At 41.4% G+C, this 20235-nt stretch overlaps 14 protein-coding genes across 14 annotated transcripts; 7 read left to right on the top strand and 7 right to left on the bottom strand.

Annotated features, from left to right (window-relative positions):
- Positions 1–47: 47 nt before the first annotated feature.
- Positions 48–485, bottom strand: NEHOM01_0334 (uncharacterized protein; the record flags this gene model as incomplete). Its single annotated transcript, XM_051489212.1, has 1 exon — positions 48–485. The coding sequence occupies one exon, from the start codon at positions 483–485 to the stop codon at positions 48–50; it is 438 nt and encodes a 145-aa protein (XP_051345172.1).
- Positions 486–775: 290 nt separating this feature from the next.
- NEHOM01_0335 (uncharacterized protein) lies at positions 776–1750 on the bottom strand (the record flags this gene model as incomplete). The annotated part of the gene is made up of 1 exon (XM_051489213.1): positions 776–1750. The coding sequence occupies one exon, from the start codon at positions 1748–1750 to the stop codon at positions 776–778; it is 975 nt and encodes a 324-aa protein (XP_051345173.1).
- Positions 1751–1760: 10 nt separating this feature from the next.
- NEHOM01_0336 (uncharacterized protein) lies at positions 1761–2210 on the top strand (the record flags this gene model as incomplete). The annotated part of the gene is made up of 1 exon (XM_051489214.1): positions 1761–2210. One exon carries the CDS (start codon positions 1761–1763, stop codon positions 2208–2210), a length of 450 nt encoding a protein of 149 aa, XP_051345174.1.
- A 462-nt stretch (positions 2211–2672) lies between these two features.
- On the bottom strand, positions 2673–3635 carry NEHOM01_0337 (uncharacterized protein; the record flags this gene model as incomplete). The annotated part of the gene is made up of 1 exon (XM_051489215.1): positions 2673–3635. The coding sequence occupies one exon, from the start codon at positions 3633–3635 to the stop codon at positions 2673–2675; it is 963 nt and encodes a 320-aa protein (XP_051345175.1).
- Positions 3636–3652: 17 nt separating this feature from the next.
- Positions 3653–5242, top strand: NEHOM01_0338 (uncharacterized protein; the record flags this gene model as incomplete). The annotated part of the gene is made up of 1 exon (XM_051489216.1): positions 3653–5242. The coding sequence occupies one exon, from the start codon at positions 3653–3655 to the stop codon at positions 5240–5242; it is 1590 nt and encodes a 529-aa protein (XP_051345176.1).
- Positions 5243–5373: 131 nt separating this feature from the next.
- Positions 5374–6324, bottom strand: NEHOM01_0339 (cyclin-dependent kinase 12/13; the record flags this gene model as incomplete). Its single annotated transcript, XM_051489217.1, has 1 exon — positions 5374–6324. The coding sequence occupies one exon, from the start codon at positions 6322–6324 to the stop codon at positions 5374–5376; it is 951 nt and encodes a 316-aa protein (XP_051345177.1).
- Positions 6325–6556: 232 nt separating this feature from the next.
- NEHOM01_0340 (uncharacterized protein) lies at positions 6557–8017 on the top strand (the record flags this gene model as incomplete). The annotated part of the gene is made up of 1 exon (XM_051489218.1): positions 6557–8017. One exon carries the CDS (start codon positions 6557–6559, stop codon positions 8015–8017), a length of 1461 nt encoding a protein of 486 aa, XP_051345178.1.
- Positions 8018–8357: 340 nt separating this feature from the next.
- Positions 8358–9068, top strand: NEHOM01_0341 (CMP/dCMP kinase; the record flags this gene model as incomplete). The annotated part of the gene is made up of 1 exon (XM_051489219.1): positions 8358–9068. One exon carries the CDS (start codon positions 8358–8360, stop codon positions 9066–9068), a length of 711 nt encoding a protein of 236 aa, XP_051345179.1.
- Positions 9069–9095: 27 nt separating this feature from the next.
- On the top strand, positions 9096–9923 carry NEHOM01_0342 (CCR4-NOT transcription complex subunit 9; the record flags this gene model as incomplete). The annotated part of the gene is made up of 1 exon (XM_051489220.1): positions 9096–9923. The coding sequence occupies one exon, from the start codon at positions 9096–9098 to the stop codon at positions 9921–9923; it is 828 nt and encodes a 275-aa protein (XP_051345180.1).
- A 607-nt stretch (positions 9924–10530) lies between these two features.
- On the top strand, positions 10531–11571 carry NEHOM01_0343 (uncharacterized protein; the record flags this gene model as incomplete). The annotated part of the gene is made up of 1 exon (XM_051489221.1): positions 10531–11571. One exon carries the CDS (start codon positions 10531–10533, stop codon positions 11569–11571), a length of 1041 nt encoding a protein of 346 aa, XP_051345181.1.
- Positions 11572–11887: 316 nt separating this feature from the next.
- NEHOM01_0344 (uncharacterized protein) lies at positions 11888–14245 on the bottom strand (the record flags this gene model as incomplete). Its single annotated transcript, XM_051489222.1, has 1 exon — positions 11888–14245. The coding sequence occupies one exon, from the start codon at positions 14243–14245 to the stop codon at positions 11888–11890; it is 2358 nt and encodes a 785-aa protein (XP_051345182.1).
- Positions 14246–14975: 730 nt separating this feature from the next.
- Positions 14976–16163, top strand: NEHOM01_0345 (large subunit ribosomal protein L3e; the record flags this gene model as incomplete). Its single annotated transcript, XM_051489223.1, has 1 exon — positions 14976–16163. One exon carries the CDS (start codon positions 14976–14978, stop codon positions 16161–16163), a length of 1188 nt encoding a protein of 395 aa, XP_051345183.1.
- Positions 16164–16625: 462 nt separating this feature from the next.
- Positions 16626–17441, bottom strand: NEHOM01_0346 (uncharacterized protein; the record flags this gene model as incomplete). Its single annotated transcript, XM_051489224.1, has 1 exon — positions 16626–17441. One exon carries the CDS (start codon positions 17439–17441, stop codon positions 16626–16628), a length of 816 nt encoding a protein of 271 aa, XP_051345184.1.
- Positions 17442–17981: 540 nt separating this feature from the next.
- Positions 17982–20222, bottom strand: NEHOM01_0347 (uncharacterized protein; the record flags this gene model as incomplete). Its single annotated transcript, XM_051489225.1, has 1 exon — positions 17982–20222. The coding sequence occupies one exon, from the start codon at positions 20220–20222 to the stop codon at positions 17982–17984; it is 2241 nt and encodes a 746-aa protein (XP_051345185.1).
- Positions 20223–20235: the final 13 nt, after the last annotated feature.

Below are 20235 nucleotides of genomic sequence, written 5' to 3' on the forward strand. Positions count from 1 at the left end.
TAGTTTTTATTTGAATTAGATTAGATTAGATTGTAATTAGATAGAAATTAAGTAGATGGGCTGGTGTTGACTTCTTGAAGGATAAGGAGGATTGCTTTGTCCTGTTGGATTTGAACGGAGATGGGTTTGTACCAACCGAGAAAAAGTCGTTCAATCATAGCTGGGATGATAGGAAGGGCATACTCTGGAAGAGAAGAATCCCAAAGCGGCTGAAGTTTAATAACTTGCCGGCCAGTTTGTTTAGAGAGGCCATAAGTAAGTGTTTTAACGCCAAAATGAGTCAGAATGTCTTGGGAAATGACTTTAGGCCAGAATTCCTTAGTTTGCACATGTGTGCGATCTAGGTCAAGAATAAAAGGGAGTTTACTACCAATGCGCTGACCAATTTTATCAAGAGAAATAGCCGAGTGCCGAGGCTGACTAGCAAACTGGGCAGCCACCGATAGCAAGACTTGAATGCCTTTATGCTCAGCCTGTTTTTTCATTTACCAAACAGTAAGATTGCATTGAGTTAAGTTAAGTTAAGTTAAGTTTTGTTGGTGTTTAGTTGAGTTAAGTTAAGTATTGGGTTGATATTTAGTGAGTTAAGTTGATATTAAGTTAGTATTTAGGTGAGTATTAGGTTTAGATTAGCCAAAGTGAGTATTAGATTTAGATTGGGCAAAGTGAGTATTAGATTTAGATTAGCTAAAGTGAGATAGTATAATAATGTACTAAGTAGTAAGTATTCATAATAATAGTTTATTAAAGATATAGATATGGTTAGATAGTTGTATTACTGTAAGTTCTTCTCTTCTCGGATGAGTTTGTTAAGGAGAGAGATAGGCTGCTTAGTACGGTCTAGTTGGAAGGCCAGGAGTTCTTGATACTCTTCTTCAGATTTAAAGCCTTGGGGTAGAGCTTTAATAGCATACTTTGCATTTCTGGTTTGCGTTGCTCGTTCATTATAGATCACATGAGATACTTTAAAGTCCTTTCTCTTTCTTAGTTCAATTCCTGATCGCTTATAAAGAGTTGTATTAGCACTAGTTTTAACTGGCTTAATATCTTCACCACCCCAAGAATTCCAACCCGGTAGAACTCTTTCTTCTTCTTTAGGCAAGTCTTTAGCTATCTCTTGTTGTTTTTCTTCATCAAAATCAGTATTAATCTCTAAGATCTCTTCTATCTGAGTATGTTGAATAGGCTGGGCATAAGATTGAAAGATATCTAAAGGTTTTGGCTTAGTATTTGGCTCAGATACTTCTGGAATAGATATACCACTATCTATAATACCATTATTCACCATAAGACTCTTATCTACTATACGATTCTTATCTACTAAACCTACTTCATTACCATCTATTGTATCTATTGCATCTACACCACTAGTTACAGCATGTTGTACTTCAGCTAGGGCAGCTGCTTTAGCTACTCTTTCTTCTCTTTTACTCTTCCGATAAGATCTGCTTTTGATCTTTTTGGCCCATTGATTCTTTTGAACCTGATGATTTAGAGTTATTCTTCTTCCCCTTTCCTTTCTGGCCATATCTATCTCTTCTCTTGATCTAGTTACTCGGGCAATAGCTAATTCTAGCTCACTTTCTAATGGTAGGTCGAGAATTGAAGGTTTATCTGGTCTTTCTGATGATATTTCATTTGCTTTTTGTTTTCCTAAAAAGGAAAGTTTAGTTGGTCGACAAAGATATGCAGTTTCCTTTTGCAGTCCTTCTTGGTCAGTAGGCAGAAGATCCGTTAACTGAATGGCCATAAAAAATTTAATGGATGGCTACAGTCTAAACGATACACTAATTGTTGGTTCTGTTTTTAAAGTAAAGATTAAAGCAGATTTAAGTAATCCTTATCTAGAATCTGTTCTTAAGGGTCGGAGAGTGGAAAACAAACGGGTTTACTTGCCCTACTATATGATTGAGTGTTTATTAGGGACTGAGTACATTGAAGTTGAGCCAATGCTAACGAAGGAGCAACTGCTGGAGATAGACGGGGCGCCGGAACATACTAGTCTGGAAGGAACGGTGGTGTATGGATTGGCGGCTAAATTAGCAGGAAGTAGTTTACTGCCGGAAGAGAGTAAGCGGGCCGTACGGGCTATGCACTTGCGTCGGGCAGTAAGAGGGGCACGATCCTTAGGAGATACAGAGAAGATCAGAGGACTGAGTCGGGAAGAGGAGGAGACTTTAAGACGAGGAAGACTAGGCTGGCAGTTGTAATAAGATAATGTCTTGAAAAGAGATAGGGTTTAGTTGGGTAGAGATAAGATAAGGAAGAGGTTAGGATTGAGTTGGAGGAGGGTTGGATTTGGGAGGGTTATGTGTAGTAAATAAATGAGTTATGTGTTAGATTGAGGTGGTTTGGTGGTGGTGGAGGAATAGGGAAGATAAAAAGAAGAGTGGTCGTGCCGAGGATCGAACTCGGGTTATCAGATTCAGAGTCTGAGGTGCTACCGCTACACCACACAACCGCACTGAAATAATTGAGAGGAACTATTGCTATAGGTATCTAATTGGGTTAGTATTGTTATAGGAATGTGGTGAGTTAGTATATGGTGAGTATATGGCAAGTTGTATTGTATTGTTATAGGAATGTGGTGAGTTAGTGGTAAGTTAGTATATGTTGTATTGTTATAGGTATATAGTGAGTTAGTGGGTGTGTATTGTATTGGGTTAGTTGGATTAGAGTTGGTGGTGGCGAAGGATGGCTGCGGGGGTGGGGAAAGTGTTATGTTTGTCGGGGTTAGAAGTACCGATGGCCTTGAGGGCCGTGCGGTGTGCTTTTTGCTGGAAGTGCTTTTGGTGGGCGGCTTGGGTGGTCTGAGTGCTGTGGCAGATGTTGCAAGTGTAAGTAGGCGGGGATTTAGTGGGTTTGGGAGCAGTGGTTGTGGTGGTTGCAGTGGTGGCGGAGTATGGATGAATGGATACTCGGCTGAGGGGAAGGACTAGTTGGGATTGCTGGATAGTGATTAGGTGGGATGTGTAGTAGGGAATAACGCGTGAGAATTTGGCAAGGACGGTATAGGCTGATCCTTGGGTATGGCGGGAGTAGATAGGAGGAGTTGTTTGGTGGTGCTTGGAAAGGGCGTGGCGTTTGCTCATTTTGTTAGCAATGGGGCGGCGACAGGTTAGGCAATAGGAAGTTTGGGAAAGAGGGGGTAGTTGGCGGGGTTTAGGAGGGCGAATAGGTGTGATTAAAGGATGCTTGGTTTTGGCTGGTTTGATTTGGGATAGAGAGATAAGAATCTCTTTTTTGACTGTAAGTTCTTCATAAACGGAGCGAAAGATGGAATCTTTGGAGTGGGGTGTGATAAGAGAAGATATGAAGGTTGTGAAATCAGTAGTTATTTTGTATTTTTGGTAAATGGCTGATAAGGCTTTGGCTAGGAGAGTGACTTTGACTACTTCGGAATTAAGAGATAAAGTAAAAGGTCGAAGAGTAATGGTTTGGCCTTTAAGGTGTCGTTGAAAGAGAAATAAAGACCTAGTGATGTTTTGGCGGCTCTTTTTGGCTAGTTTAGTGGTAATAGTGCGAAAAGAAAGAGTATAGACTAAAGCTGAAAATGAAGTGGCAAGTTGATAGGAGTGATAGGATGAGGCTATTTGCATAGAGACAAGCTTAGCCATAGTGAGTTCTTGTGGCATTCTGAATTTTTATTAGGATGAAAATGTATAGAGTCTGTATGCTAGCAACTAGTGCCTTTGCCGAGGCTAACGAGTCGATTAAGCTGGTTTTAGGAAGGCCGGGCTTGATTCTGAAAGGCAAGGAGCAAGCCCGAGAAATAGCGATAGATCAAATTGAAGAAATTGAGTACGATGAAGAGGTATGTGAGCTGAGTATATCAGAAATCAGTTCGGGCGAGTTGGTAGTTTTAAGAATGCAACTGCTGTATAAAGTTAGCGGTTGTGATACGGAGTGTGGTAGTAGCAACGATTGTGATGATAAGGATAGTGAGAATCTAAATAGCAGTGATAATTGTGAAAATGGAGATAGTGATTGTGATGATGGTTTGGATGTGCTAGAGCAGTTCAAAACTGATGTAACCGGATGGGTAGAAGACTGGGCTGGTGAAGAATGGAGTATGGATAAAGTGCGCCGAATGGGTAGTTTGGGGTGTAATTTAGAACGAGTGGGGGAGTGGGTTGTGCGGATGAATGGTTTGCAAGAGGTAGAGAAACTTTATCGAGCAGGTGCAGTGGCGGCCGCTCAAAATATGCTTAAGGAACTTGGACATATTGAGAGTTCGCGACTGATTGAAGCTCTGGCGGTCAAAGAAGAGTTGCTTCAGGAAGTGCTTGGGCTGAGCCAGGATGCAGAGATGGGACTGAGTGCTCAAACAGACCGGGCCGAGACAGAAATGAGCCGCAAGCTGCATTGGATAAAGGAGCACTTTTATAAGGATGTGATTGGTATGGCACGAACACCTGTTATTGATCGGATGATAGTGGAATGCCAGGCGAAACTAATATCCTGGCTTGAGGCAGGTCAGCCAATGGTGCTTACTAAAGAAGAGATTAGAAAGAGTTTGGTGCAACTACTTCATTGCAACCCCCAGGGGTTTTTAGATATGTGTATGGCCTTGCGGCCATTGGACTTATTGCGACAAACCGAGGGGCTGGGCGGTAGTGAAGAAATACACCTACTAAGCATTTTGAGCGCTAACTTAAGTGACGAGGCCTGTAAGTACTTTAGCGCAGACGAGAAACGTGTGCTGGCAGTCTTTCGGCGGTTCAATAGTTGTATAGAAAACCAAGAGTGGGAGAATCTCTTTTACCTACACAAAGTTGTTTGTCTGTTGCTCCTATCAGAAGATAATAAGCTGGCTTTAGTTGTGACCGAAGCATTACCCGTGCTTTTTGAAAAGGAAGGCCGGGCCGAGATGCACAGTATTGGCAAGTGGAACTACTATGGCACAGAACATCGGCTGAGTTTGTTCCATTTAAAGGTACTACAGCAGACAATTGAGTCAATGTCTAAGCATTTGAAGTTATATTTGCTGACGTCCGGTGCCTTGCTGAGCATCGAGCAGGCTTTTAGAGAAAGAATAGGCCCAGATAAGATTGTATTGGGTAAGATAATCAAAGAGATTTTGGAATCAAAAGACCGGGTACTACGGAAGTACCTCCGCGAAATACACTTCCCCGAAAAGGTTCAGAAAGGCATTTCAGAAATAGACATCAAAGAAGTAACGGCTTTAAATGGAGTCGCCGCTTCAATCGAGAATATTATTCACCGTGATTTTAGCAGGTAAGTCTCTCTTGTGTTAGTATTAGTATTAGTATTGGTTTGGTTTGGTATTGAGAAGGCGATATCAAATAATCATTTATTGTTGGTCTATATGCAATGGGGAGTGAGTTTATTACAGTCTATTGCAGAGGATGGTTACTGTAGGAACTGCTCAAAGTATGCCAAAGCTTCGGAGGCCGTTATTCGATACTTAGGATTGGCTTGAAGCATTTTACTAAGCAGAATGGATATGTGGTAGGAATACTCAGCAAAGTAGTTTTGAACATAGGAAGATTGTCCCGATTGGACCGGTAGACTAAGCATTTGTAGGCCTAGCTCGTCTATTTGGTTCGCTTTGAACATCTCAGGCGTTAAATCACCGCAGAGTTCGGCAATTTGTAGCAATTGCTCTGTTTCGGAGTCACTATAGAACAAAGGAGAGCCAGTAAGCATTTCGGCAATAACACAGCCAGCTGCCCAGACATCAACACCCGGGCCATAGATTGACCCGTTTAAAAGCAGCTCGGGGGCTCTATACCAGCGAGTGACCACTCCAGGAGTCATATTTCCCCTGGATACTTCCCTGGCTAGCCCAAAATCAGCCAGCCACAGTTCATTCGCCTCACTTACCAGAATGTTAGCGGGTTTAATATCCCGATGGACCACATTCTTAGCCTGTAAGTAAGCTAAGGCACTAAGTAGTTCACCAGTGAACTGCAAAGCATGCGGAAACTTCACTTCTTTCTTATTGATCAAGGAAAGCAAGTCGGTTTTCGCGTAAGCAAAGGCGATATAAAGCACAAAGGAAGTTTTGGCCAATAGCAGAACCTTAGCTTCGTCTTCAATAAACACGTCAAGTATTTTGATAATGTATCGATGCGAAAGTTGTCGCAGAATGGATATTTCGCGTAGTAAAGATAAGGGTAGGCCATTAGCTTCATCTTTAAGCACTATTCTTTTCAGAGCCACCGACTGTTTTCCATTAGGGCAAACGGCCAAAAAGACTTTCCCAAAAGTACCTTCTCCAATTGGTGCTACTAGTTTATAGCCGTTAACCACCTTCTTCTCTCCCTGGGCACCCAAAGGCCTTCGTCTTAGATCGCCCATCTAACTGGACAAAGAAAATTTGGGTTGATATGGGTTAGTTAAGTTGTGCTAGTTAAGTTAAGTTGAGATAAGTTGGGTTAGTATTTGAGTTGAGATAAGTTGAGATAAGTGGAGATAAGTTTAGTTGAGTTGGTATTGGGTTGAATGATATCGAACATTGATACTATCTACTTAAGTTAGACCCAAATACCAACTCAAGACTAACTTAACACGAATGTTTTTTCACTAAACAATGGATAGTTCGTCTCTCCTGCCTGCCTATGCACTGAAAAGGACGACTTTCTTCAAAACACAAGCGGGAATCAACCAACTCTTACATACAGAAGAGCCTTCATTGGCCAGTATAATGAATATCTATCTGAAAGAGAAAAGAAATGGATCTTTAGACTATGCGCGCGCACTCTTGAGACGACGAGGGATTGTATATGCCTCTTTGAAACGCGAAATCTTCCAAATGGCAGTTCATAAGCAAGTCTCTGGGTGCATTGAACTAGTGATTCAACAAATGCATGCCTGCGGGCTTTTGGAGCGCACCGATCTGGTCAAGGTTCTTCGCCAACTCACAGAAGAGCATCCACAGCAAGTCTACCAAGTAATGCACCAGCCCCAAAACACTCTACTTGGAATCTTCAAAATTATTGATCTGGATACTTTTGATGCCATGGCTATCATCTCACGTACCGTCCTAGAAAAGAACAAAGACCGAGTTCTAGACTATATCAACGAGCAAACATACTCCCAGACGCTTAAGTACTTGACTAAGGACGTGCAAGGTATCAAGTACTTAATTGATACGATTTCCCAAGCCCTTATTCAGACAGTCGACCAGCCGGCAACAATCAAAAACATGGTTGATCGTGCTATCTCGCTTTACATCAGCCTAGAAAAAATCGACTACACTCGTGTTCTGCTCACTCCAATCATCACCAACCTGAAAGAAAGACTCGCCAGAGCCATTCTTACCTTTGGAGCTGAAGTTGGCGCCGAAACCTTCTTCCGGGCGATTTCCCGCCGACTAGAAGAAATCATTGCCCACTCGGGAGCGACCAGTCCTATGTGCCCAACTGAAGAAAGACTGGTGCACCAAGAAGACCTCCTTGACTTTCTTTTCTCACTGATTCCCTACAATAGCATGGTTGAAACTCTTGCCCTTAGTATTTCTCGTGATTTCGTGCTTAATCGGGCCAGTCGCTACCAGTTCCTCCAAATCCTAGAGCAGAAGTTCGGTACTCAGCGCCTGACCAACATCAGCATAATCAAGAACGATTTCCAGTACTTCTCACAAGTCCATATTCCACCGGCACAAGCTCTAGCAGCCGTTCAAACCCGACTAGCATCGATTGCCGAAATAGAATTCGCACCCAAACCCCAAGTTAGCTCCTTTGTATACTCCTGCCACTACTGGCCCGAGAACAATTATGCCTCCCCCGAGGACGTTTTCTCCACCACAATTGAGCACACTCCCACCCAGCCAAGCGCACATCCGCACCCTAATACGAACAACACACTCGCTCTTGACTATGCCCGTGAGCACACATATGCCAACATAACAGTTACTAGCCACGGCCGCTCACAAGACTTCACTCTCCCTATCATCTACCTAGAGTATCTAGATCCCAAGTTCAACACCACCGGAATCCCCGAAAGCACTCTTATCGCCATTGAATCTTTCTGGAGCGCCCATGACGACTAACTAATCACCATCTAATTGCTTCAACCCGCCCTAAACTACACCACCCCAAAGCACCCCAACCACGCCACCCCAACCCAAACCCAACCCAATACAAATCAAACTAGCTTACTACTATTTCAAAATTATACTACTATCAAACAAAAATAAGCCGCCCATTTCAATAACTAAATACATAATTATATAGTTTAAGGTCATAATATAGCATTCTATTACTTTCTCAAGCCTAGCCTCTCTTTTAAACTCCAAACAACCTTTTCCAGCACCTCATAGTCATCGTAAACCAGTCAAAATACATACTTTTTCTATTTATTCACTCTCTACCCCAGACTAATAACCCAACATGGTCACAAATACAACTACCAGTAAACCTTTTAGAATAGCTATTGATGGCCCGGCCGGTGCTGGAAAATCAACTTTAGCTACTGCTCTGGCGGCTAGACTCTCTCTAGTCCATATTAATACCGGCATCATCTACCGCGCACTCTCCTATGTCTTTCTGCATAGTTATCCCCCCAATACACCCATTCAGACCATTAAAAGCGATCTTGACCAGGAAACTCCAGCCATCATCGCAACTATCAAACACTTCAACCCAGATGTCAATGAAGCGTCCGTTTATCTTAATCACACCGACATCACTCCCTTCTTGCGCACCCATGAAATTGATGCGGCTGTAGGTATCATTGCCAAGTACCCGGCCGTACGGGCTAAAGTCGGCGAAATCCAGAAGGACCTCATTCAGAAGTACCTCGTTCCAGGCGTGGTTGTGGAAGGTCGAGATATCGGCACTGTCATTATGCCTGAAGCCGAAGTCAAAATCTTCTTAGTTGCTAGTGTGGAAGTCCGAGCCAAACGCCGCGCCCTAGAGAACCATGAGAACAACATTCACCAAATAGAAAAAGAGATCAAACAAAGAGATCGCATGGACGTCACCCGGGAAATAAGCCCCTTAGTCCGGGCTGACGATGCCGTTATTATTGATAATAGCGTCCTAACTATTGAGGAAACAGTAGATAAGATAGCCAAGCTAGTTGCTGAGAGGCGGAAATAAAGGACGCCTTAATTTTCTGTTTTTGGAATGAAAGCCGAAGGAAGAATAGACAGCGTAGCTCAATCAATCTGCCGGGGCTTAGTTATGGCCGAAGATAAGGCCTCCTCACTTATTTTGCTAAAGAAGCATTTAGTTGCCCATCCTGAGGCCAAGGCCCAAATCTGGAGCTCATTTGGTGTTCCTGCAGTCCTTTTACAAGAGATTGCGAAGTCTTATGTCTATTTCCAGCACTCAACTATCAGTTCTCTTCCACACTCGCTCTTTTTAACACTAGAAATAATGATTGAAATGTGTCCCTTGCCTGAATTCCGTGAAATGTGTGTTTCAGCCCAGTTGCCGCTTTTTCTCTACCCCATTCTTAATCTATCTTCACGTGCTGATAATATTGAAACAATCAAAACACTTTCTTTAACATTTATCAGTATTCTGTTGGATGAAAAAGAAGATAACTGTAAGCCTATTGAGTTCTTCAAAAATACTGAGTTAGTGCCGCTTTGTTTGCGCAATATGGAGTTGGGTAGTGAAAAGACTAAACTAGCTGCTAGCCAAGTCTTTTACTCTATTATCTCTACTCGCAAAGGTCTGGAGTATACTTGTCAAACGTATGACCGGTTTATGGCTACTTCTATGATTCTTAATTCTGTTCTTACCCAAATGGAGACTTTGCAATCTCCTGAGTTATTGGAGATAGTCATTAAGACCTACACTAAACTCTGTGGTATGCCCAATGCTAAAATTGTCTTCAGTAAGAACCGCCCGCAAATGCTCTATGCCGAGCACATTCGCGAAATGGTCCGTTCTAACCCCGCCGTCAAAGCCGCCTATGAAGACTTCCTCTATACCCTCCAGAACTAGAGATTGACCAAGCAGTGTATTCTCACCACCAGGCACTACCCAGTACTAACCACACATTACATTACACCACATCAATTCAAATACATATCATAAACGTATAACAATACAATACAATATTATATCTTATTATGTCTTTTAGTATTTAACTTAACCCAACTCACTACTTAACTCAACTCAACTCAATACTTAACTTGTTGTATGTCATAAATGTTACTTGCTAGTTCATACTAACCCAATGAAGATGGTTGGTCATACTAGTCAGATATTATTTGTACTTGATAATATCATCTGATGATCATAAAGTATAAATAATGATGACGTCACTAAATACATTATAATCTCACTCCCTGACTAAAACAACCCAACTCAACTTAACTCAACTCAACCCAACCAAATACTAACTTAACTTAACTCAATTTAACTCAATTCAATTCAAAATCAAATTTAATACTAATTCAACTCAACCCAATACTAACCCAACTCAATACTAGCTCAAAAAGGAAATCCCCAGGCAATTTCCTAATAAGGAAAATTGTTCAGCTATTTCCAATTCTAACTCGAATTCTACACGAGAGTAGATAACAATTAAAAATAAAATAGCAAACCAATGGATATAAAGGACCACAAGGCAGCTACACTTTCCCCCTTAGTAAGCGATCATATTTGGGCATGCAATGAACCGACTAAAGACTGGAAGGTCATTGGTCATTCTTCGCTAGGCCGTGCGAGATCGAAAAGCATTGTTGGAGATATTGTATCAGGACGAACCCCGGCAGGGGTTATTCCATGGAGTAGTTTAGAGGACCCCTTGTGTGATAAGAAGCGGAGTATGTCTACGTCGGCCATTTCGGGACTGGCCCTTAAATTAGGCCTAGAAGAGAATGGCAGTAAGTACAAAGGTCTCTGTACAGCCCTTAAGGAGGGATTGGTGAAGCCCGAAGCCATTAAAATGGAAAAGGGTACTTTAACCTCTTTAAGACGGCACTCATTGGACCCGACTGTGTTCTATGAAGTCATTAAGGCCGAAAAGCTCATGGCCAATAAGAATAGGACGAACGCCTTTCCAGCTAAGTCAACGACTGATAAAGTATGTTTAGTCCAGTTTGGAAGTGGCAGTAAGTGTTTTGGTATTTATAAAGGTGTGTTTTTGGCCAAGGGGACTTTTGTGATTATTGAGGCTGATCGAGGTGAAGATTGTGGCGCCGTGCTTTTAGAGTGTCCAACTAAGTGTATACCAGAGATTGCTCAAAAGTACGGACTGTCTTCTTTAGAGATCAAGCAAATCTACCGCATTGCTACGGAGCAGGACAAACTCCTTTTGTTGGAGCAGAATGAACTGGAAGCTGAAGCTGTGCGCAGCTGTCGTGATAAGGTTGAGGCCAAAAATCTAGCGATGGAAATAGTGAGTGCTGAGTATCAGTGGGACCGTAATAAACTCACCTTCTATTTCAAAAGCGAGAAAAGAGTGGACTTCCGGGATCTGGTTAAGGATCTCTATAAGGTTTACAAAACGCGTATTTGGATGTGTGCAGTGGAGAAGAAAGGTGCACCTCTTAAACCAGAACTCATTGAGGACTACGGTCTTGATGATACCACCGACACTGAAGACCTTAGTATGTCCCTAGACTCCCAACCCCTTTCCCGCTAATAAACTGTTCCTATATAGTACTTGATTACTTGTAATGGGCGGGATTAGTGGACTGGCCGATCTCGCTATTTTTGAACAGCATGCAGCAACTGGGGTGCAGAAGACCATGCAGCCCTCTCACCAAAACTATCTGGACCACCAATTGAGTTAGTATTGCCTAGGGTGGAGTGGAGTGGGTTAGTGTGGGTTAGTGGCACTTGTTGACTTCGCAAGGGCTAATAATGTACTGAGCTGTAGAAGAGCAAGAGAACGATCTAGAAATAAAGCACTATTAAAAGTAAGGCGAGGCGGGGTGTTGTTGGGATAGGAGGATACTTTATTCCGTGTTAGTATTGGGTGTATCAAGTGCAGGTTTATCTTGAATTAGGTTGGCATTGGTGTTGGTATTGGGTTGGGTTGAGTTGGTGTTGGATTGAGTTGGAGTTGAGTTAGTTGGTGTTGGGTTAGGTTGAAATGGTGTTGCATTAGTTGGTGTTACGTAGGGCGCCCAGAGTTGTTGATGGTTTTGCATGATTGGAGCCGTTAGGAGCCATAAGGGGTTTTGGACGTAAGGGGGATAGTATGGCTTAATTCCATACTTGGACAACCTGTCCAGAATCACAACATGTCGTTTTCCAATCGGAGCTCTCAACTCCAAAAATAGCTTGCTGAGGCCAAGAGCCCAAATCGGAATATGTTGAGCGCGTGCTTCCTTGATATACTTGAAAAGTGAGAATCCTTCGATTTGGTCGCTATTTTCATAATGCATGACCTCATTTACTCCAAAGAAATCATTGATCGTGAGTGTGTTAATGTGGATGGCAATAGGAAGGGCAAGAACTCGGGCAATGGCCAGATTTCGGAACCACTGATTCCAAATGCATATGTCCAGTGTGTTAATAAAATGGTAGCGGCCTAGCATCCAGTAGATAATATGATCATCAACATGGTCAAATACTAAATGCTTGGCTTTGAGCTGGTATTTTTGGGAGACTTGGATCTCGGCCTCTAGAATACTTGGATCAAAGGTGCTGTCAGCGTGTGCATGGCAAACATTCATAAACTTGAGTATATTGGTTGTGATGTCCTGGAATAAATGTAGCAGAGCAATACAATCGTTGACTTGATTTTCGTATGGCAGCTCGGCACCATTGATTATCAGGTTGCTGTAGCATATGTTCTGGCAGAAGCAAATATAATGTTCGCTGTTGTATGCCGCGATCTGATGGCGTATATTAGGATGGCCCAGGTTGATGCAGACTATCGCTTGAAGTCCAAAGTTAGGATCGGATAGTTCGTCGCCACAACACAGGACATTATTCTCCAGACAATCTTCTGGTATTCCCGGGAAAGCATTGATCTGAGTGAAGAAATTTATGGTATCTATCAAATCGGTTCGTTTGCCTTCATGTTTGAACAAAATGACACGAGCCCAAATACCATATTTAGCAAGAGTCTCTTTGGTATATAACTGGCCGTAGCGAGATAAGGGAGCACATGGCATATTGATTGGAATCACAAGAATGACCTTTGTGGCAAAAATCTTAGATAGGCCTGGTGCTTTTTTGTGAGGGGCCTCAGCCGTTAGTTTGCAGTAGCTTTGATAGGAAATCATACATCCGGCAATGGTTTTAACGCGAATTAATGTGTCATTGTTCTCAGCCAAGTATTGAAGAATCTCCCAATTTGTCTCTAGACTTATTTCAGAATGAGGACCGACGACCTTCTCAAGACCAGTTACGGTTAGTTTCGTTCCAAAACGGCCCATAATACGAATCCGAGCACAAGTCAAAGAAATGTTTTGAAGAATCCTAAGATCGATATTAGCCACGTCCGGCAAAAATAGGAAGGAAACTGTATAGTCATTCGTTAGTATCAACTGGTCCAGAAGAGAAGCATGATTGACTCTGACGTGTGTCAAAGATACACTGGAAACCGGCCGCAACAAGACAACTCCAGGACAAATCAGGTCCGAAGGAGTGACTGATCGACCCGAAAGAACCACGCGGCATTGCAAGAGGTACTCCGCTCGTTTAAAAGCATCCATTGCTTCCTCTCGACAAGCACCCAGGTAAACAGAAGTATCCAGGACTTCTAAACTAGCATTCACGCATATCTCCAAAACCAAGCAGTCAACCAGGTTAATAACTCGAGATAGAATGTGTATGTTTATCTGGTGGCACTCTAAGTTAGCCTTTTCATAAAGAACATAAATATTAGAAGCCCTAATAACCGTAATTCTTTGTAGCTCATCTAAAGCCACCTTAGCCGTCTCGGGATCATTGTAGTAGGGCAGTTTAAACCGAGGCGATGTGCTTAAGCACTCTACCTTATAGTTAGGCACGGCTATTTTCGGGCTAGGCGTATCAGGAGATAGTGCTACTGTCTCACTAGAACGCATGGGCGGTGCATTATTAAAGGTGTAGGTAACTTTCACTTCCGGGTTCGGCTCCTCAAACTCAAACCCAATTAAGCCGAGAACAGCAACTATATTAGCGGACCTCGGCCAAATCTCCGAATGTTCCGTACGCAATCCCATCAACTGAGTAGATCCACTAGCACTAGACAGCAACCCCAACAGGATACACAACCCAATTTTAAGCCAAGATCTAATCACAAAAAGCCGAGAGCCTTTAAGCGCAGTAAGACAAATCACGTTAAATCGATAATCTTTAATCGAAGTAACCGCAATCATCAGAAAATCAAACAAAACCTTAAAAAACTTAACTTCCCAAAGAGACTTATTTCCCAAAAAGGAAACGGTTAACCCGGCCCCAGCCCAATATCCAAGAAAGGAAATTTCTCAACTTAAGCCGCCTATCCAACTACCATCACAACTACCACTACCATTCCAAAGCATTCAATGCGTATTATGTAATGCGTATTATGTAATACGTCATAAGTACTTAAATCTGCACTACATACTCAACTATGTAATACGTCATAAGTAATCAAATCTACACTACATACTTAAATCTGCACTACGCATTCAAATCTGCAATACGCCATAAGCATCTAAACTCAACACAACCGCCAGCAAGAATAACTCAAGTCCGTATTAAGTTGAGTTAAGTTAAGTTGGTATAACTTAATCCTAACTTAATCCTAACTGAATACAACCCAACTTAACTCAACTTAACCCATTCCAATACCAAACTTAACATATCTAAGCATAATTCACTTTATTTAGATGTTTTAGTTTCTCGTAATCTTAACTTAACTCAACTTAGTACAAACTTAGTAGAAACTTAATACAACATAGTACAAACTTAATACAAGCATAGCCCAACTTATCTTAACTTAACTTAACTTAATACAAACATAACATAATATATCATAATATATCATAACTTATTTTATCTTAACTTAACGTAATACTATTATGACGTCATAGCATATTTTCTCTTTTTTTTACTATCCCTGTAATGAGTCATCGTAAGTATGAAGCACCTCGACATGGATCGCTAGCTTTCCTTCCCAGAAAGAGGGCAAGAACAATAAGACCTAAAATTCCATCATATCCCGCCGATGATGAAACAATGCCCGTTCATTTAACTACCTATTTTGCCTACAAGGCCGGTATGACCCACGTCTTAAGACTTGGTGAGCGTGAGGGCAGTAAACTCTCTAAGTGTGAGATCGTTGATCCAGTTACTATCCTTGAGACTCCTCCTTGTGTTGTTTTCGGCCTAGTGGGATACAAAAAGACTCCTCAAGGCAACGTTATTGTTCATACTGTTTTAGCCGAGCATATTGATGAGTCAGTTAAGCGTAGATACTACAAAAGGTACTACCGATCGCAAAAGACCGCCCTTTCTCAGTATCCATTAAAGTACAAGAATGGAGTGATTGACCAACAAATTCAAGCCATTAGAGATAATGCTGATATTATTAGAGTCTTAATTCACAGTCAAGTAACCAAGATTAAGGGTCTTAACTGCCGTAAAGCCCATATTATGGAGTCACAACTTAATGGAGGTAGTGTTCAAGATAAGATTGACTTTGCTTTATCTCATTTTGAGAAGGAAGTCCCAGTTGGTACTTTCTGTGCTGAAGAAGATCAGGAGATGATTGATGTGATTGGAGTTACTAAAGGTAAGGGATTCCAAGGCTGCACCAAGAGATGGGGAACTACTATTCTGCCGCGTAAGACTAACAAAGGTCTGAGAAAGGTAGCTTGTATTGGTGCTTGGCATCCTAGTCGAGTTATGTACTCAGTAGCTAGAGCTGGTCAGACTGGATTCCACCACCGAGTAGCTCAGAACTTAAGAGTTTACAAGGTAGGTAATGGTCAGGACGAAACTGTTTGCCAGACTCCTTACGACTTAACTCAGAAGACGATTAACCCTATGGGTGGATTTACTGGATATGGTCAAGTAGTTAACGACTTTGTGATGGTTAAGGGATCAGTAATGGGACCAAGAAAGAGAGTTTTAGTGATGAGAAAGGTTATAGGCCGACGTATGAAGGGTAAGAATGCTGAGAAGATTACTTTGAAGTTCATTGATACTGCTTCTAAGATTGGAGGAGGTCGCTTCCAGACTTCAGCTGAGAAACAAGAGTTCTACGGGAAACTCAAGTCGCAATTAGTGGCTGAAACCCAGAACGAATAAATCTTCTTTGCTACTTATGAGCCTCTCGGTAAACCGATGCTCTTCTCATTAGTTAGATTTAGTTTGTAATTTGATTTTGTTTTGATTTTGATTGCGTTATGTTTTGATTACGTTATGTTATGTTATGATTACGTTATGTTATGTTATGTAGATGCCACTTACGATACTAACTCAATATGTTATGTAGATGGCACTTACGATACTAACTCAATATGTTATGTAGATGCCACTTGCGATAGTGGTTATGATGACAGTTACGATAGCAATGCCATACCATACTAACTTAATACCAACTTAATGCAATGGCAATGGCAACTTAATTAGATATAAACAGGGGTTGTAATTAGATATAAACAGGGGGTTGTTTTATTAAGAAGTACTTGCTGAGTACTTGTAATGATGTACATCTGAATGAGTTAGTATGGGTTGAGTAAGTGATTGAGTGGGTGAGTAAGTGAGCATCTAGAAGGTATTGAGATAGTCAAGTTGCTTTTTGTTAAAGGTTAGGGCATCTTCTGGTGAAGGCCCGGCTTTGAAGAGCTTACGAAGACTGCCAATACTCTTGCGACAGGTATAGAGATTAGTGAAAGAAGGAATCTTCTTATAGAAGAGATCGTTTTTGCTGAGGAGTTTGGTGAATAAAATGTCCCGTAAGATAGACTCACTAATATTAAGAACTCCAATATCAAGTCGTTTGTTCATTTCCCGACAAATACTGAAGATAGATAAGATTGAATTAAGATGTTGTAAAAGATAAGTATCTCTTTGTAAAGTTAGTTCAGTCAGTCGTTTGATCATTTGTAGATCAACTTTGATTCTCTTGATCTTCTCAATAGACGTATCTGGTTTACGGGCTTTTCTCAGGGTTTTTACTTCCCGCTTACGGAAACAGACATAAGGAGCTAAATAAGTAGGAACTGCATCTTCTTTCAAGGCAATTTGTGTGTCTGGCTGATTAAGATCTGGAATGGGAACATCTCCAATATCGGGTAAATATCCATCTGGGACTTCTTGTTGGCTTAAATCTGATCTTTCTCCGGACATCTTTTGTTTCTTTACTTGTGGTGGAGTGAGTTTCAGTGCAGCTGGAGTAGGAATACTCTTCTCTCGGCCTAGAATGACTTCTTTTAAGTGATGTTCTTCCTCTTCTTCTTTTTCAACCCCAGTTGCTGTTATAACACCAGCATAATCTTGTAGTTTGATTGGATCTAAGTCTCTTTCATAAAGAACTGCTAACTTCTTTTCACTTTCAATCTTCTTACTACGGACACGCTTCATTCTAGTAAAAAAGTAAAAAGGAATATTAGCCGAACAGAATTCAAGATAGTAAGGGTTGTTTTACTTTTATGTTTTAAATTAAATCATGTCTTAGTTAAGTTAAGTTATGTTAGATATTAAGTGAGTACTATGTTGGTATTATGTGAGCACTCTAGTAACATAACACATACTCTATTGGGTTAGTATTGGCGGCTGCTATCAAATAAATATGTTGTGTTGAGATAGGATTGCGATAGGATTGGGTTAGTATTAGTATTGGTAGGAGTACTAAGTAGTAATCAGATTGGGTTAGTATTAGATAGTGGTCGTATAAAGACACTACAATTACATACTACTCACGTAATACTCACATAATATCTAACATAACTTAAACCACACATAATACTCACATAACATAACACAAACCCAACCTAATAAAGAACAGAAAATCCAGGTTGCTTCTTATCAGTAGATGCGTTAATATTGACTAAGAGAGATCTTTCCTCCCATGTATATGACACTAGATAATACTAAGTTGCGATTTAATTAATTGATTGGCGGTTAGCGGTTGAGCTTGCGGAAGATTTCAAAGAGACGGATAGAACTCTTGCGAATGCCGCCAAAGGTGGTGCCGGAACGGATAGAGCTTCCCTGGATACTACTTTCGCGGTTGCAGAGTTTGTTGTCCTCTTCTAAGTTATAAACGGTGCCTTCAGAGATATCTACATATTTGCTACACTCGTCCAGTCCGGAAACTTCATTGATAGCGGAAAAAACACCGGCAACTGTGCGAATTTCGGACTTGTTGATGGTCGGTAAGGACTTTTTAAGAAGAGTAGTATAGAGGCCGCCATGAGCTACTGCTAGAGTGCGCACACGGGCAAAGACACTCTTGCGCTTGTGCTCTTCAAACTGAGAACGTTTCCCTAGAATTTCTCTCTCAACCATAATTCCTAAGGCTGAGTTAATGTGCTCGCGGAATTGCAGTGAGGAAGACTGGGCAATATCAAGGAGAAGCTCAAAAAGACTAAGTGAAGTGCACTTTTCCGTTTCTAAGAGAGACTGTTCCAATTCTTTAGCGATAAGAAGTTTAAGATCGGAAGGAACAGAAGAACTGCCAATACCTGCTTCTTTTTGGAAGGCTCTTCTAAGCAAGGAAAGGAAAACAATCTCCTTATCTTGGCATTTAGAGATAAAAAGCTTAAAATACTTAATGGTTAGAACACGTTCTTGCATATCGTTATCAGTGATAGCTACTTTACGGAAAAGAGATTTCTTGGGGTAGAGGGCTCTTAAAAGGAAATAGAAACTCTTGGTCATTCTAGCCGGAGGAATAGCTACATTAATAGTGTTGAGGAAGAGGGTGGTTTGTAATAGGAGAAATATAGCTAAGTGCCGAGACTTTTCAACTGATACGCCGCCAAAGATCTTAGTACGACAATTACTTAGAATAACATTTGATTGAATCAGCAAATCGGAATACAGATCAACATTAATAGTATTATAAAGAATCTTATGAATGTCTTCAATTTCACGTTCACTACTGATCTCAATGATCTGCTTAACCACGGCCGGAATAACAGTCGGTGAAAGCATCTGGAAGTAAGAGATAAAGATCTCCTGCCGGATTTCTTCATTAAAAGGAGCCGCTTTAACTACAGTACGGTTGATACCTAAGATCTTCTTCTCTGTATGATGGACTAAAATACCGGCACTCTTAATGATGGAGGAGAGAAGAGAAAGTAAGAATGCATCCGTTTGGGCAACACGCGGCTCATTAGGATGAACGACAAACTGAGCAGGTGAAATAAAGCCCTGGGCCATCGCGCCTTTCAAATGACCAGAGAAGTTGTTCCTACTAATAGCTAAGCCACTAAGTCCTTCGGTCATTTCTAATGAACTGGGCGCCGGTTGAGTTAGATTGGATTGAGTTAGGTTGGGTTGAGTGAGGTTGGTTTGAGTTGAATTGACATGGGATAGATTGGTTAAGCTGGTTGGGGCTGAATCTTCCGGGAGAGTGTTGCCGTCTTCACGATCAGCATCCTTAGCTGGGACTAGAGGTAGATCTGGAGCCGAAAAGAAGGACGAAGAAGAAGAAGACTTATCTTCAGTGTAATTACAAGACCCATCAGCAAAGTTATAGGACAAAGAGGCATCGGTGCTATAGGACTCACCATCTACTTCTTTACCAGGTGAAGTTTTCTCCTCCTCAGTTAGCTCTTTCTTACGCAAGTGCAAGGAAGAGAAAGTACTCCACTTATTAGCATACAGCTGAGTTAAGGCCTCGTACATCTGCGCATTACTTAAAGCTTCTTTCCGGACTGAAGTGAAGCCGGAATCAATAGCTGTGCAGAGGGCTAATAGAATATGAGTAGAGACCTTTTCGGCCTTTGAACTTCGGGTGCCGGCATAAGTAAAGAGGTGAAAACACCTTCGCATCTCTTCTTTGCACTTGGAAGGGTATCCTGGTGGAAAGCTAGACTCGTCCTTGGAAATGATCTTTAAGATCTCCTTGAGATGAGTCTTAATAAGCTTAAGAGCTGAAATCTCAAAGGAAGTGCAAAACATCGCATAGTCTTGAATTAAATGGGACGAAACTATCATTGTTGTCATATGCTTTTCATAAGATTTAGCAATAGCATACTTCTTAGCATATTCCTTAAGGATTCCCATGGTTTCAGCTATTTTCATTGGCTTTTGTTGTAGATAGTGTTTAAAAAAGGACAGTTTCTGCTCATCAACTGATCCGTCTCTCTTGTAGATATCACGAAGAAGTCTTTCGTGCTTAGGACGTAAGTTCATAATCATCCAAACT

The sequence above is a fragment of the Nematocida homosporus genome (assembly GCF_024244095.1).
Source record: "Nematocida homosporus strain JUm1504 chromosome Unknown 4454, whole genome shotgun sequence".
In the NCBI taxonomy this organism is placed as follows: Eukaryota; Fungi; Microsporidia; genus Nematocida; species Nematocida homosporus.